This window comes from Melopsittacus undulatus, chromosome 1, assembly GCF_012275295.1.
Source record: "Melopsittacus undulatus isolate bMelUnd1 chromosome 1, bMelUnd1.mat.Z, whole genome shotgun sequence".
In the NCBI taxonomy this organism is placed as follows: Eukaryota; Metazoa; Chordata; class Aves; order Psittaciformes; family Psittaculidae; genus Melopsittacus; species Melopsittacus undulatus.
In genome coordinates this window covers 96,171,017-96,186,160 of record NC_047527.1, presented here as the reverse complement: position 1 = coordinate 96,186,160, position 15,144 = coordinate 96,171,017, and the positions used below count along the sequence as shown (strand labels likewise).

Genomic DNA, 15,144 nt, shown 5'->3' with positions numbered 1-15,144 from the left:
TAAATTCCCTCATTTATTTGCACATTTGAGTTCTTTTGTTTTTACAGTATTAAATAAACAGTGAAAAAAGCTCGTCTGTTTGTAGTCTGACATATGAAGTCTGAGTTCGTTGAATACTCCATATGTCACTGTTCATTTTAACTGAACTTCTTTATTGTAGTTGTAGGTAAAAATGTGGAATAATGATGGTGAGCCCCTCATTCCAGGACTTCAGAGTTCTTTTCTGCAAGCCTGTTCTAATATCCTAAGGCTCTTCCATCTTTTATAATGTACTTCAATGTTCCTACCCTCCCGGCTCCTGCTTAGGCAAAGATAAGAGAAACGTCTGCAAGGCAGAAGCTAAACAGAATGTAGAACAGCATGCTCTTCCTGCAGGGCTTGCATCTTAGAGTGCTTCTACCTCAAGATGGCTTGAGGAGTCTTAAACTGGATTAGTGTTGCTTTGGCAGGCCCTAATATCAATGCAAAGTAGAGTAAGCAGCTTGGAGTGGTGTTTGTTGCCATGATCCTGAGCAAAATGAGTGTACTGGCTTTACTTTTAATGCGACTGTAATTCTTGATGCTGGTATTCTTCTCAGTCTCGTTGCACAGGTCATGTCCTGTTTGTTCTCTGCCTGTTGGTTCCTATGGTAGCTGTTTGATTTCCTGTAGACGTGACCTAGCTTAGAGGGTCTTGTTGCCTCCAAGCCTCAGTTCTAGGGAGGTGTATTTCATATGAGTATGTTTTGTTATGTAATCTTTATTGTCTTTGGCTGGAGGGTTGTAAAAATATCTAGGTGTTGTGCATTGTTTGAAGTCCTTGTAAGAATTTTTAGTTTAACAGTTTACCTCTCATGTGTTGTGAATTTTGTTTTAGTGTTTTTTTTTTTCCTTCTCAATTTTTAAGATGATCTGCAGCAGTACTTCGAGTCTCATTTACAGTAAGGCTGTGGTGATGGCAAATTGTTATGATCAGACAGCATACTTACTGGCCATACTTAGATGTGTTTGTAGTGGGTGGCTGTTAATACTGCAAGCAATACTTTTGTGAGGCACCTGTTACTGAATGGCAAATAATCTCATCAGCAGGGAGAAATTAACCTTGCAGTGACTTGTGGCTGGATTTACCATCACAATAGTTTCTAGCTTACTGTGCTGTTAGCACATCTTAAATACATGACTATCTTTTTACAGGCAAATGTATTTGTAATTGGAGATGTTTTTTCTAAACCTGATGTAAACAGTTTTAAATGCTCCGTAGTTCTGGGTAACATTTGTTTTCCTTATTCCCCGAGTAAGAGACAAATATAGGAGAAGTGAATTCCAGTAGTTCAAGGAAAGCTGGCCACACTCAGCAACACGGGCTGAATGAGCTTTGGGATCACGGGCATAGGCTAGTCTAGGTCAAATTGTCGTTCTCCCCTGCATTTTCCTAGTAGAGTGAAAGCCTTATCCAGAGCGTGCTCTGCCTCTGATTACATGCATCAGTCATGTTCTTTATTCTCTTCTTCATAGCAGCTTCCATTTTTTTTAGTAGGTCTCATGTGGTCCACCACAAATCCATTGATGGTAGAAAAAAGGAGGGACTACGGTACATGGAACTGCTATTCTTCCTGTAGCTTCTGGTCGTGCCTTTGGCAGTGGTGTGAAGGGTGAAGGTGTTGTCATACTTTTCCTTAGCTGTATCCTATTAGGCAGGAAATACTTGACTGTTTTCATTGTTGTGGGCTGCTTGGATGCTCTGCACAGGAGGATTTCCAAGGAAGCTAGTCAGGGGCTCTCCAGTCTCTCTCCTGTTTCCTTAGTAGTTGACTCATAACAAGAAAACTGGTGAAATGGCTATAGTGAAAACGAGTATTGTGTGAGAGAACGTGATGGTGAACCTAATTGGTTTTTACTGACATGTAGCTCTGCCATGAAAGTTGCCCATGCTTAAGAAATTATAATTTGCCAGGGTGCTATAAACCGGGAACTGTCAAGAGGAGGGCAGTGGTTGTCATGCCTGTGAAGCAGCATGATGTACTCAGAGAATGGCCTTGATAACTGTGATGTGAGGAAGTTTAGAAAGCCTGTGCCTCATGATGTAGGCTGAAGGAGTTGGGGAGCATAGTGATGCATTTTCAGCAGATCCCTTCCTCAACATCTCTGTCTTCAAGGTGTAAAATCTGGCAGAACTGAGTGCAGAGAAGCAGCTTACCATGGTGTGCATACAGCCTTCCTACTGCAAATCTAGTATACTTTGAGGACTGCACATGAAATACTTCAATCCTTTACCTTTAATGCACACACTGAATGTGTCTGGTGCCGATTTTTGAGCTTTCAAGTAATGCAGAAAGAGGAGCTCAAAACATCACTGGTCTTCACAGAGGAGTCTTATTTTCTTGTGACAGAACCTTGTGCAATCAGGTAAAAGTAAGCTCTTCAATCAAGATTGGCCACAATCCAAGTTCACTTTCCTGTTTTATGTGCAGGAAAGGCTCAGTAATTCTCACCTGCTCATATTATAAGCATCATCTGTGAGCAAGCAGAAATTGGGGGAGGGCAGGAGAGAACAAATTATGTATGTTCAGTTCCCACATTTTTTAGGCTTCCCCCAATTAGACACAAGTTTATGAATTGATTGCTGAATGTCGTGGTTTAAACCAAGTCCCCCAACTCCCAGAGAGTTAGGAAGGAGAATCCAAAGAATGTAGCCCCCACGGGTTGAGACAAGAGCGGTTTAATTGCTAAGGCACAACACAAATCACCACTGCCATTACTACTACACATAATAATGATAAAGCCAATAACAAGCGAAAAGAATACAACACCCCACCAGCCACCAACCCATAACTCACTCCACCCTGCCTGGCTGAGCACCGCCTGCTCCCTCCTCCATTTTCCTCCAGAGCTCCACCCTTCCAGCTCTCTCTCCCAGTTGCATCCTGGGCATCACGTGCTGTGGTATGGAATACCTCATTGGTTAGCCTGGGTCAGGTGTCTTGTCTCTCCTTCCTTCCGGCCTCCCCTCCTCCCTGGCAGAGCACGTGCTCAGAAAAGGCCTTGAACAAAAACACCCTCAAAACATGCTCGCTATCAAGCAACTGTTCCCACCCAGAAGTCAAAACACAGCACTACACCAGCTACAAGAAGGAGAAAAAATGACTGCTACTGCTCAACCCATGACATTATCCACCCCTTATTCCATACCATTCACGTCATGCCCAGATCTCACATTTTCAATACACCATCACTCTTAAGTCCACCCCTCGATCATGAGTCAATGTCTATGTTGCATCTCTGGACTGATGGCCTGAAATATCTGGGCCCACCAGGCTCAAAATCATTCACTGTCCCCTTCAGCAGTTCTACAGCTTGCTGCTGGGGACTCCATACAGCTGCCTTCCACTTCCAATGCTTCCAAAGCACTGGAGGGGCCCAGTGGATCAGATACTTGGCCATACTGTCCCACATGCCCTGCCACTCATGACTGTCCAGCCTTGGGGACAGTCTCCTGGTGCCCCTATATATCGTTGTCTAACCCTAGACAAGACCCAAACCTGACTCTGCTTAACTTTTGGGATCAGACAAAATGGTCGTGGATTTGGGCTGGGAAATGCTGCGTGGTCTCCTTCATGCTGCGTGGTCTCCTGCATCCTGCTGTGGCTCGGCGGGTGACTTCCGGGGAATACTCTCAGCCACTGCGGGGTTCGGAACGGTGGCGGGACTCGGTTCCTCCACTGCCTTGCTGGGAAATGCTGCGTGGTCTCCTGTATCCTGCTGGGGCTCAGCGGGTGTCTTCCGAGGAATTCTCTCAGCCGTCGCGGCGTTCGGAATGGCGGTGGGACTCGGTTCCTCCTCTGCCTCACTGGGAAGTGCTGCGTGGTCTCCTGCATCCTGCTGGGACTCGGCGGGCGACTTCCGGGGGACACTCTCGGCTGTCTCGGGGTTGGGAACGGCCACGGGACTCACCTCCCCCGCTGCCTGGTCCTGCTGCTCAGCTACCGCCTCCCTCCGCTCCTCCCCCACCTGCTCCCACTGGTCTGCCACAGCTATTTGGCTCCCCGTGCTGCTCTCTCTGGCAGCCTCAGCTGCCGGCAGCTCCCGGGGCCACTCCTTCCCAGCTTCATGCAGCCTCACGCAGACAGAGGCGAGGACAAAGACAAGGACAGCGAAGAGCAGCGGGACGGCCTGGTACAAGTCCAAGTCCACGGCCACGTCCATCCCCCCCTGCTGCCGGAGCCCCACCGTATTACAAGCCTCTGACATAAAGTACAGTGAAACAAAAGCTTTAGCCCAAGCCCCATGATTGATAAACATGAACGCAGCTAATCCATACTTAAAGTACCTGGCAAAATCCTGAAACTGTGAGATCCAGAGAAAAAACTGAGAGACAATAAATCAGCATTATGACAAGAGACCATAAATCCGCTCAGATCTGTTCTTATCTCAAACCCTCGGGCCCCACGTTGGGCGCCAAAAATGTCGTGGTTTAAACCAAGTCCCCCAACTCCCAGAGAGTTAGGAAGGAGAATCCAAAGAATGTAGCCCCCATGGATTGAGATAAGAACGGTTTAATTGCTAAGGCACAACACAAATCACCACTGTCATTACTACTACAAATAATAATGATAAAGCCAATAACAAGCGAAAAGAATACAACACCCCACCAGCCACCAACCCATAACTCACTCCACCCTGCCCGGCTGAGCATCGTGTGCTCCCTCCATTTTCCTCCAGAGCTCCACCCTTCCAGCTCTCTCTCCCAGTTGCATCCTGGGCATCACGTGCTGTGGTATGGAATACCTCATTGGTTAGGTGTCCTGTCTCTCCTTCCTTCCAGCCTCCCCTCCTCTCTGGCAGAGCATGTGCTCAGAAAAGGCCTTGAACAAAAACACCCTCAAAACATGCTCGCTATCAAGCAACTGTTCCCACCCAGAAGTCAAAACACAGCACTGCACCAGCTACAAGAAGGAGAAAAAATGACTGCTACTGCTCAACCCATGACACTGAGTTCTGCAGATCTGGTCTTTCCACTCTATAGGAAGATGTTATATTAAACCTGGCAAGCTAATAGCTGTGAGGATTTATTTCTTTATAGGGCAAGTGCTATTGTTTTTATGACTTCATCTTGAAATAAAAAATTAAGAAATGTAAGTTTTGCATAGAAGTCCTGTGAAATATACAAAGTGTGTATGTGAAGAGGACATGTAAATGATATTAATACATCATAACTGGTCTCTTTGTACTGCCTTGACCACTCAATGAATCTGATTCTCCTTTCAAAATAATAGGCTTGCTGCTAGCTCTGGAAATAAAGACTTAAGCTTCTGGTTTCAGAATTTCTGGGCTCAGTCCACAGAGATGTAATAAAGTTCTCAAGATAGTCCTGTCAAGGAGGTATGACCCTGAGCTACTTATTGTATGTGCATCTAGATTTGGTTGGTAACTTTCTCTTCCTCAGTCTTTCATACCTGTTACTGTTAGGATTTCCTTTTTCAGGTGCGTAGGGTCAAAGAATGAAAGTAACTGAGTACAACACTTGTCGTCTTTGAGATGTTTTATATATTTTCATCTTATTTTTTTTCAGGTTTGGAAGGCATTTTGAATCCCCTCTGTTGTGGCAAAGCATTATAATGATCATTACTATGTTACTGATGCTGAAACTGTGCACTGAAGTACGCGTATCCAATGAGCTAAACATAAAACGCCGCTCTTTTGCAGGTGAGTGATGGGAACTGTCTTTTTGCAGAATAAATGCTTTTGAAGGCATGGTGCACTGTTACTTTGGATAAAAATTCTCTCTGAATTGCAGTCTAGTCTCCTCTCTTGATAATTTGGTGCAGCACTTCCTGAACTTCTTTTTTGAAACTGCTTTTTGAGGGATAAATATGTAAAGCTATAATTTTATTTCAGATGGGTCTTGGTTCTGTCTAGAAATTAGAGTTCTTAATATTTCACAATATGTCTTGAATATAGAGCTGGATTTTTTTGTTTGTTTGTTTTTGTAGTTTTATTTTTGTTTGTTTTGGTTTTTATTTGGCTTTTTTGTTTTTGCTTTTTTTTTTTTTTTAAGATCTTGGCCAGAATAGGAAGTTATTTTTTTCACCTGTATTTTGTACCAAGTTCTTGGGTATGATCATACACTATTACATGAAAATTTATTTGGCATGCAAATACTTGCTTTTGTATATAATTTAATTTTTACTTACAGAGTTATTTGCTTCCAAAATAGGAACTGCTGTCATATCATGGTTGCCAAACTATGTCTTTTTGTATACTGTTTCTTTGGGCTTTAGTGTGGGATTAGTTTGGGGATTTATGGGAATTTTCATGTGTTTTTTTAATTTTGGTTATTTGTTAATTTTTAGGCATTGATAATTTCAGTTGGGGCCAGAGTAGAATTCCTTATTTGATGTTCAAGCTTTGTGGAAAGTCTCTCCTTTTTTCTTTTTCCCAGATAAAAAATGCAAGAGGAGTAGTTTTTATGTTTCTCCTTGTTGACTTTGACTTAACATTTTATGTTACAGCTTATTAACGACAAGAAGAGAATTAATGCTGTCAGCTTTTTGTCAGTTGTTTTGCCAATAGGGATGTATAATTTATTCTCTCCATCTGTTCTCTTCCCTCACTCCCTAATAATTGAGGGTCTGATCAAGTTCCAGATAACCATAGCCATCATTAGAAGGCAGTAGCTACTGGCTCTGCAGTAGGGTAATTTATGTAATAGCTAGGGAAGCGGCTTTCATTCCTGCTCATTGTGGAGTGTAGTGTGAAACTATTCAGGTAAGTGAATTCATGTGGAATGGGAGCTGCACTCCAGCTTCCAGACACAAGCTGTGGTGTTCACAATGGGTCTTAGTCTGACAGGATGAATGACTTCCAGCTAGATTTAGCAGTAGTTAAAATCCAGAAGGCATTTGGAAGGGGCTTGTATGCTTTCTCCCTCCTTTGCTCTCTATGCTAGCATGTTCTGTCTGAAGGGGCAGAAAGGCTTCTCTGTTTGCCTTGTCTGAGGGGATATAATCCTCGTGCACATTAACACACACAGTCTTGCAGGCTCATTTGGTAACCTTTGAACAGAAAGGGAAGCTATTCAGTTTAGTATGTAGACCTATTTAAATAACTCTCCCTGAAAGACATACAGTCTCCTTAAAGGATAATCAGTCTTTCCTTTATCAGGTAATGGAAACTTCTCAAGGTTGCATGAAGTCATTTGACCCCTTTCTTTTTCCTGAAACTCAGTTTATATGTTTAATTAGCTAGAGAGACTGATTTTACTTACTTAGGGACCTTTATTATTTGTTTTTACTGAAATGCTTGGCTGTTTTCACAAACTTTGAGAACATCTAAAGTCTCACTTGAGATTGATTTTTTTTTTTTTTAGTAAGGCCAGCTGTAACACGATGGCTCAGAATAAGTATATCAATGCATACAAAGCTCTTTTCAAGCCAGACAGAAAGATAGGTTTGTATTTTGAGCACAATATGAGTAGGAGTGAGATCCGTGTTTCTAATCCTATACCTAATCTTATCTCTTTATTTTTATGGTGATCTATGCAAGCTGATAAGTCTGTGTACTTAACTTTCTTTCCTCATAGCTTGCTGGGGTAGTGAGAAGGTAGGTTTGAGGTCAGTGTTTTTGATTAATGTTGAAAAATTCTTAGGGGAAGGTGAACCATTTCTGTATATAATATAGTTTATTATTTCTCACATGGCTAGTCTTCAGTTTAAATATTTTTCTTCTTTAATTTCTATCCTACCTCTGGATGTTTCTTCAAAATAATCCAAAATATTTAGAAAGTGAATAGAATATTTCAGTGGAAGGGGCTTGGTGGTTTCTTGCATTACTATTAAATGGGGTGTTTCCCCTTCACTCTGTTAGCATATGTCTACCAGTGTGTTTTGAATTATGTGGGAGTTGCCTTTTTTCTTCTGTTTTTATTATTCTCACAGCTAAGGTCCCTTTAGTAATAACTAGTTCAGAAGGAATCTACTTAAAACTTCTTGAATCCTTAAGGAGAAGTCTTTCCTAATCCTGACAAGCTTGTTCTGTATTCTCTAGTCTGTTTTGTGCTGTTAATGGACTAAAATACATATCAATAGCAATTCAGAACATAGACATAAAGCTATTCAGTCAAAATGTTTGTACTTTTATAGCGTAACTACTATAGCATGAAAAATACAGTCTCCTGAGAATCTTGCCCAGTAATGTTTGATTATTTCTTACAAGCTCTACATAGAGAACTTGTTAGGAAAACTCACATAATCTTTTAGTTTCTTCTCTCAGTGACTCTCTATTATGAGTTTCTCTCTCGTCCTTCCCCCCTCCTTTTTTTTTTTAGTCTGGCAATGTGAAACTAAGTTGAAAGTGGCAGAGCCCATCTTGTGCCACCGTGGCTTTTTGTTCTGAATACATAAACTTTATTATGTGCTGATTGAAGGCAGAGTAAGTCCTCTTTATGTATGAAACTGTTTTGTTGTTCTTTAAACTTGGACTGTGTAGTTTGTTTTTAACAGTTCTGAACTGGGGGGGAAGGGCACAACACATGACATGACAAAAACCAAACTAAGTCAAGCAAGAAAACAACAAAGTATTCCAATTTTATTTTAAAACCTCCAATGATAGTACAGTTCTCTCTCCTGCATATGAATGCTTTGACATCTATATGAAGAAGTCTGCAGATTAAATCAGCAGGCGTGAAAAAATACTTCTTCATCTTTTATCTTTCATTTATCACCACTTTAATTGCATCTTGACTGCTTTAATGCAAATCTGCTGGTGCCATTGTTGTGATAACAACAGATTTCATTATTCATTGCCCACTTTTAAATTGGTGTCTGTGCAGCTGCATATACCCTATGTTGTTGTTTCAGTACAGAAAGGTTCAGTGGCAGTTTCTTTTGTTCCAGTTGTTTTTGTTCAAAGCATTGTAGTATTTCTGGGGCATGATGGTGCTACCATGCTAGAGAGCTAAATATTGAAAAGCAAAATGTGCATGTCCTGTGTCTTGAGTCAAGAATCAAGAGGAAGCTGAAGCAAGGTGCTCAAAGATAAAGACAACTGAAAACATCTGTTCACTCTTGAAAACACTGGCAGGTCAGAGCAGTCATTTCATATTCTTGGAGGGACAGACACTCTACTATGCAGGACCTTTCTTTCCCCAAAGAAGACTTATGCACCTCTCCAGCAAAGAATCCATTTCAGTTCAGGACCAAGACATTGTGGCAGATTTCTAGCTCCCTAAATGTATGAACTATACTGAAAACCAGTGGGCAGCATTTGTTAAAAATGGGCTCTTGGGTGTCTCTTATTATATACAGCCCAGGCTCCCCGTGTAGAACAGGGGCTCTCGTGTTTTTACATAAAGATGATTTCCTCTGGTCACTCATACAGTTTTTCTTCCAACTACTGATTCTCTAAATCTGCTTTATAACTTGTGTCTTATTGTAGCATTTTGATCCCTTGAAGAGCTCTGGTTTTGATACTGGAAAGCACACTTGCATTAGTATGTGCTTTTCAACTTATGGAAGAAAGCTAGAGTGAAAGAATTTAGCATGCAGATTGGTGTATTCTTTGTCCTTCATATGACTGGCTTAAGCGCAGGTTTTCTGAAACTATTTTAGAACAGCATTTTGCATGGGAGGTAAGGCAACTGTATTGGCTTAGCTGATTATACATACATATCTACGCACTCAGTGTTTCTGAGATAACAGCTTGTTTTCTCTGGTTGTGAAACATAGATAAAGAAAAAGCTAAGCTGTCTGTTTCACTATTTGAAGGCTTCATTTTTTCCCACAGGTACATTGCTGTTGGGTTGTGCATTGAGACTGTTTTGGGACTTCCTACTGCTTGACCCTATCTCAACTTCATGGGGTGGGAGTTTTATAGAAGGCATGGGAACTAAGATTTCTGGCATGTTTTGTTTTGGCTATAGTTTTTTTATAAGCAAAATATACTAACTGACTAAACTATAAGACCCACTGTTATATTTAATCATACAAGTCTCTTTGTCTTTCCTTCCTTTTTCTTTCTCCTTTTTTTTTCTTCCTTTTTTTTTTTAATTTTTCCCCCTCTACTGTTTTTTATGTAGCTGCAGATAGTAAGGATGAAGAAATCAAAGCACCTCCCAAGAGATCCTATCTGGGTATGTACTGGACAAACCCATTCTGCATGAAGTCCCCTTGACTACATATTTCATGCTTTGCTACTTTTTGTAAACATTTTTTGAAATGATTGCATGATCATTTCCATAAAGAATGTTTGCATTACCTTTTCTTGACGTACTAAAACCGGTGCTTTTTTTTATTGTTGTTTTTTTGTTTTTAAATTTTCCCTTCTCTACTTTTTAACTTCCTTCATAGAGGAAAAGATGCTTTCAGCTCTATTTCAGAAACCATTTTTCTGAAGACAATGGAATTTACCAAGTTTTGTGTCAATGATACCTTCCTTTTTCCTACCTTGAGCTAGACAAGCAAAATACTACATGATACAGGGATCTGTCTCCTTGGACTCACATTTCTCCTCTTCCAGATCTGAGTCTGGAGGAAACTATGAAAAATACAGGAGTATCTTTCAGTGTTGTTCAGAATGCTACTAAAAAAATTTCCTACAATGCTTGATGTTCAGGCAAAACACCTGCATCCTTGTGAAATTTTCTGGCTTATTCCTCTTTCATTAAAGCAGCCTCAACATTGGTACTTGGGAATCAGTAACACTTAAAGTGAAATCTTCCAATCTTCTGTTCCAAAGTTGGAATCTATGCTTTTTAATTTGCCTAAGAAGAGGAAATATTAGGTGCAAACCAGCTTGTCAGTATTTCCAACTCTTGGTAGTTTGGAAAGACAGTTTATTCAAGTCATGGTAATTTTGTTGTAAATTAGTTGGGGCTTAGTGTTAGGGAAGTTGTGTGGGCTAGAGACACAAAAGTTCCCAAAGTAAACTTCTGGACAGATTTTAATTGAACTGAGTCAGAATCTCACACTGATACTAAGTTATGCTGTGTTGCAATACTCGAGTTAGTAAGGAGTCAACTGAAAAAAATAGAAGGTAAAAAGAATATTATTGGTGCCGAAGGAGGGTCTTCACTTCTTTATTCATCAACACGCAGTTAATTAAACTGGAGTTAGCTCTGAGAAGACTACTGAAGAGTAATATTAACCTGAGTGCTTTCTTGAAGGCATATGGCCATTCCTGCTAAGGTTAAACTCCCTTTTTAATGATTCATCTTCTGAGTCTCCCTTTTCAGATTTAGGGGCAAAATACACACTTTGGGAAATTTATCTTTTCGGGTCCAATGCCAGAATTTTGCAAAGCACCTTTTCCTTTTGTGTTTTTGAAACAATTTTTTTTTTCCCCCTGGACTTGGTATCAAGCTATTTTGTTTTTCTGTTTGTCTTTGATTCTAGTTTGTAGTCATTCTCGCTGGCTTGCAACACTAACCAATGGGATGTAACCTTCAAGCAGTCCTGTGTTCCTTGTGCCAATATTCCTGTTGTCTTTTACTAGTATTCATTAATGCTTTATTTATAGTGTGAGACCTAGAAAGAGTTGTCTGTGCTCCTAATTATGATTGAGTGGGTTATTTAAAAAAGCTTCAAGTAGTTAGAATCAAACAGAAATAAGTAACTTATGTAATCTTTTACTAATTTCAGATATTTTTATATTTACTTTTTAACAAAAAAATGTGCTTGGTAGTTTATAGGTTAAAAAGTTGACATTTGTAGAAAAAAGCACTTTTTAATCCAACTGTTAGAAATATTTGGTTAATAAATACTACTTCAAGTACATTTTGGAATTGCTTGGAAAAATGGGATGAACTGAATTATCACTAAGAAAAAACAGATCAGTCTTACGTTATTGCATGGGATTTTAAAGACTGGGGTGGGCAAGTCTGAAATGTGGCAATTCTTATGGGTGTAAACAAATAAATGTTTTGAGGTGTTCGGTTATCTTGTACATACAATATAATGTATGTATATCCTGGTTGTGTAAAGATTGGGATGCATGGTGCTTTACATCACGGTATAAGTCATACTCCAGTTTACAGAGGGCTTCACTGAGCTATGTTGTGCAGTGCAGTGTTTTGTTACATCTCTAGGGAAGATCACATAGAGATTAGGTAAGGGGAGTATTTGCCATATTTCTACCTGACAGTGCATTCTCATGTCTTTTAACGAGTTTTGATTAAGCTTTTTTTCCCTAGAAGAATAAATTGGCTTTTTCAGTTCGCCTGTTTATTTCAGTGGTGTAAAATGTTCTTTAATATCTTTTGAGGCTTCAGAAACCATTATATTATGTTTGTTTGTTTTTGTTCTGGTTGCATAGTAAACCTACTGTATATTGTGTTTGTAATTGAAGATTGACTATCCATGAACATTGTTTTGTTGTAGAACTATTAATCTGAAGATGTACTAGTCTATGAATTTTCAACTTGTTAGATGCATACTGAGGCATTTGTTTGATGCCTCTCTACTAATGGTAACTGAGCTCCTGCAGTGCTGTCTGGAATTGCTTTTAGGTATGTTTCCTTGTCAATAATCCAGCAAACCACTTAATGCCACTGCTTTATCCATATGTTATCTGAAAAAGTCTTTATCTGGTACATGACTCTGAAAACTGACTTTCTAGAAATCAGTGCTGAGGGAAGTTGAGAGTAGGGAAAAGGGGAGAGTTGAGTGGGGGAAGGTTGCTGCAGTTTCACTGAGCTGCAATTTCACTGACCTAAGTAAAATAACTTTCAGTGTTGTGGCCCCAGAGTGTAGGGTTTCTTGATTTCATACAGAAATAAAATTATTCCCCTTTTTCTGGGGAAGGATTAAAAAGAATTAAGTAGCTCCAGTTCTGAAGGGATAATACTTTATTTCCTTTTTGTAATGTAAGTATCTAGTTCTACTTAGTGCCTGCTAGCATTTGCTGGCTGCTGCAGAGACTCAGCAAAGCTGCAGTTGTCATGTCCCCCTCCACATCCTTGGTGAGATGTTTTAGAATAAATATGGATGAATGTCTCAATCTGTTACACTAAAAATACAAGTATCCTGTGTATTTTGAGATATGCGAGTGTTGGAGTTTGTTGGGCAGAAGTAACAAAACCACTAAACAAGGCATTGTTCCAAAGAGGTGGTATCTTTTGGAGTGGTCTCAATGGTGTGGCAGGCAAGTCTCAAAGTGAATGTGACTTTTTATTTTTTTTTATATATTTTTTTTCTGAATCGATGTTTGAACATCTTGAAGGACACTTCTGGTAGATGTAGGTAGATTAGTGATATTGGCTTTATGACGAAAGAGCGTAGGTTTAGGTGAGATATTAGGAAGAAGTTCTTCCCTGTGAGGGTGGTGAGGCCCTGGCACAGGTTGCCCAGAGAAGCTGTGGCTGCCCCATTCCTGGCAGTGTTCAAGGCCAGGTTGGACGGGGCTTGGAGCAACCTGGCCTAGTGGAAGCTGTCACTGGCCATGACAGGGGTTGGAACTGGATGAGTTTTAAGGCCCTTTCCAACACAAACCATTCTGTGGTGATTCTATGATAGCTAAATTTTTCCTTCCTTCTCTGAAGTTGGTTTTAACACTTGCCATGTTACTGAACCCTGAACTTTACCCAAAACAAAAAGTTATCCAACTAGCATGAAGTTTTAAAAAGTAGTAATGAAGTGACAGGAACTTGGATTCATCAAATTCCTGTTGCAAAAAATATTTATAACTACTTTTTTCAATGGGGGAAAAATGCAAGGTGTCTGTGTAGTTAACATCACAGAGTTAGTATCTGCAAAATAATGGAGATAATGTGAATTATGCAGGTACAGTTATCTGCTACATGGTTTCCACAGGCAGTGTGACAGGCTTGTGAATAACTCACTTTCAGCTCTTCCTTTGTCTGCACTCTGTACTTAACTGGGGGCATCAGCTGGTTTGTGATAAATTGTTGGCATACCCTAGAGCAGCACTAACACATTGCATGGAACCCTCGAATCATTTAGGTTGGAAAAAATCTTTAAGATGGAGTCCAGCTGTAAACTTAACATTGCCAAGTCCACCACTAAACCATGTGCCTGAGTGCCACACCTGCATGTGCCATGAAGGTTGTAAACTTTATTTAATTGGTGCTCTGGCTCCCCCTGTTTGAGTCCAGCAGGGTGTCTGGCTTGCAAAGGTGCAGGTATGCGCTGTGATTTTTCTGTGGGTGCTCTGTCAATAATATGCACAATGTTTTTCTCTGTCCCAGTGCTGACATCCTGAGCAGAGTGCAGAAACGGTTTCCCGTAGGCAGTTGTGGGTAGCACTTTGGTTTCATTGAAATTATGTGACTTTTACACCACACTTTCTAGTAGTCGAGCTCCCTGTGCAGCTGCTGTGTAGTTGAATACATAACAAAAGCATAGCTGTTGCTAGGATGCAGCTACCACCACTGTGTGTGCGCAACTGCACGCAGACTTGAAGGAGTTTAGGTCCCTTCTTTTCAGGATTATATGCATCCTTGTTAGTCTAATTCCAAAGTGCTTTTGTTGATCTTCTGGGGAGGGTGTCCAGGAGAGTGGGTTATAATGGTATCTGTGTGGCTAGGATGCCAAAAGGATGGTTTTTTTTGGAGTGTATTAATGGGGTTCTAGTTGTTGAGGAATTTTTGTCTGCTTTGCCAGGGGAGATGGTACCTGGCTGCATTGGCACTTTGGTTGTAGTTCTGTGTATGGTGGGGACAGTTATTTTCCCTGATCTTTCTCTGCATCAATATTTTAGACCTTTTCAGGAGACAAAAGAAAATAAGAAATGGGGATTCTAAAGATGAAGTGGCATTTTTCAATTTGTTGTGAGTGAATAATTAAGTTGAAAGCTGTAATATCTTTTTGTTTTTTCAAATCCATAATTTTTGTTTCTTAGTAGTTTAAATTTAAATTTATCCACTTAATTTCTATATTCCAGAGAAATATTTTCCTTTTAAAAAAGACAGCAGGGAAGGGAAGAACCCAAATAGTAATTTATGATTGTTGAGGCTTCCATGCATCTATGATCTCTGGCTGGTAGTTTGCAGTTTCCTTGATATAAGAGACCAGAAACACACCCCCTCTCCACAGTGAGCTGGTGGGATGAGTGTGGTATGTTTGCTGCATGCCCATGTGCTTGTTACAGGGTAGAACATAGAGGTCTGTGTGAAAGTACATTCCTCACCAGGGTGCAATATTGGCTTTTCTTTTA

At 40.3% G+C, this 15,144-nt stretch overlaps 1 protein-coding gene across 2 annotated transcripts in view; it reads left to right on the top strand.

Moving 5' to 3' along the window:
• Positions 1-15,144, top strand: part of SLC66A2 (solute carrier family 66 member 2) — a 64,969-nt gene that overhangs the window by 7,013 nt on the left and 42,812 nt on the right. Inside the window, exons 3-4 of one of the 2 annotated variants that reach the window (XM_005149856.3) lie at positions 5,549-5,682; positions 10,052-10,105. In XM_005149856.3, the coding sequence (XP_005149913.1) occupies positions 5,549-5,682; positions 10,052-10,105 (188 nt within the window). The remainder of the gene's footprint in view (positions 1-5,548; positions 5,683-10,051; positions 10,106-15,144) is intronic. The other variant, XM_005149857.3, reaches the window with a different exon arrangement.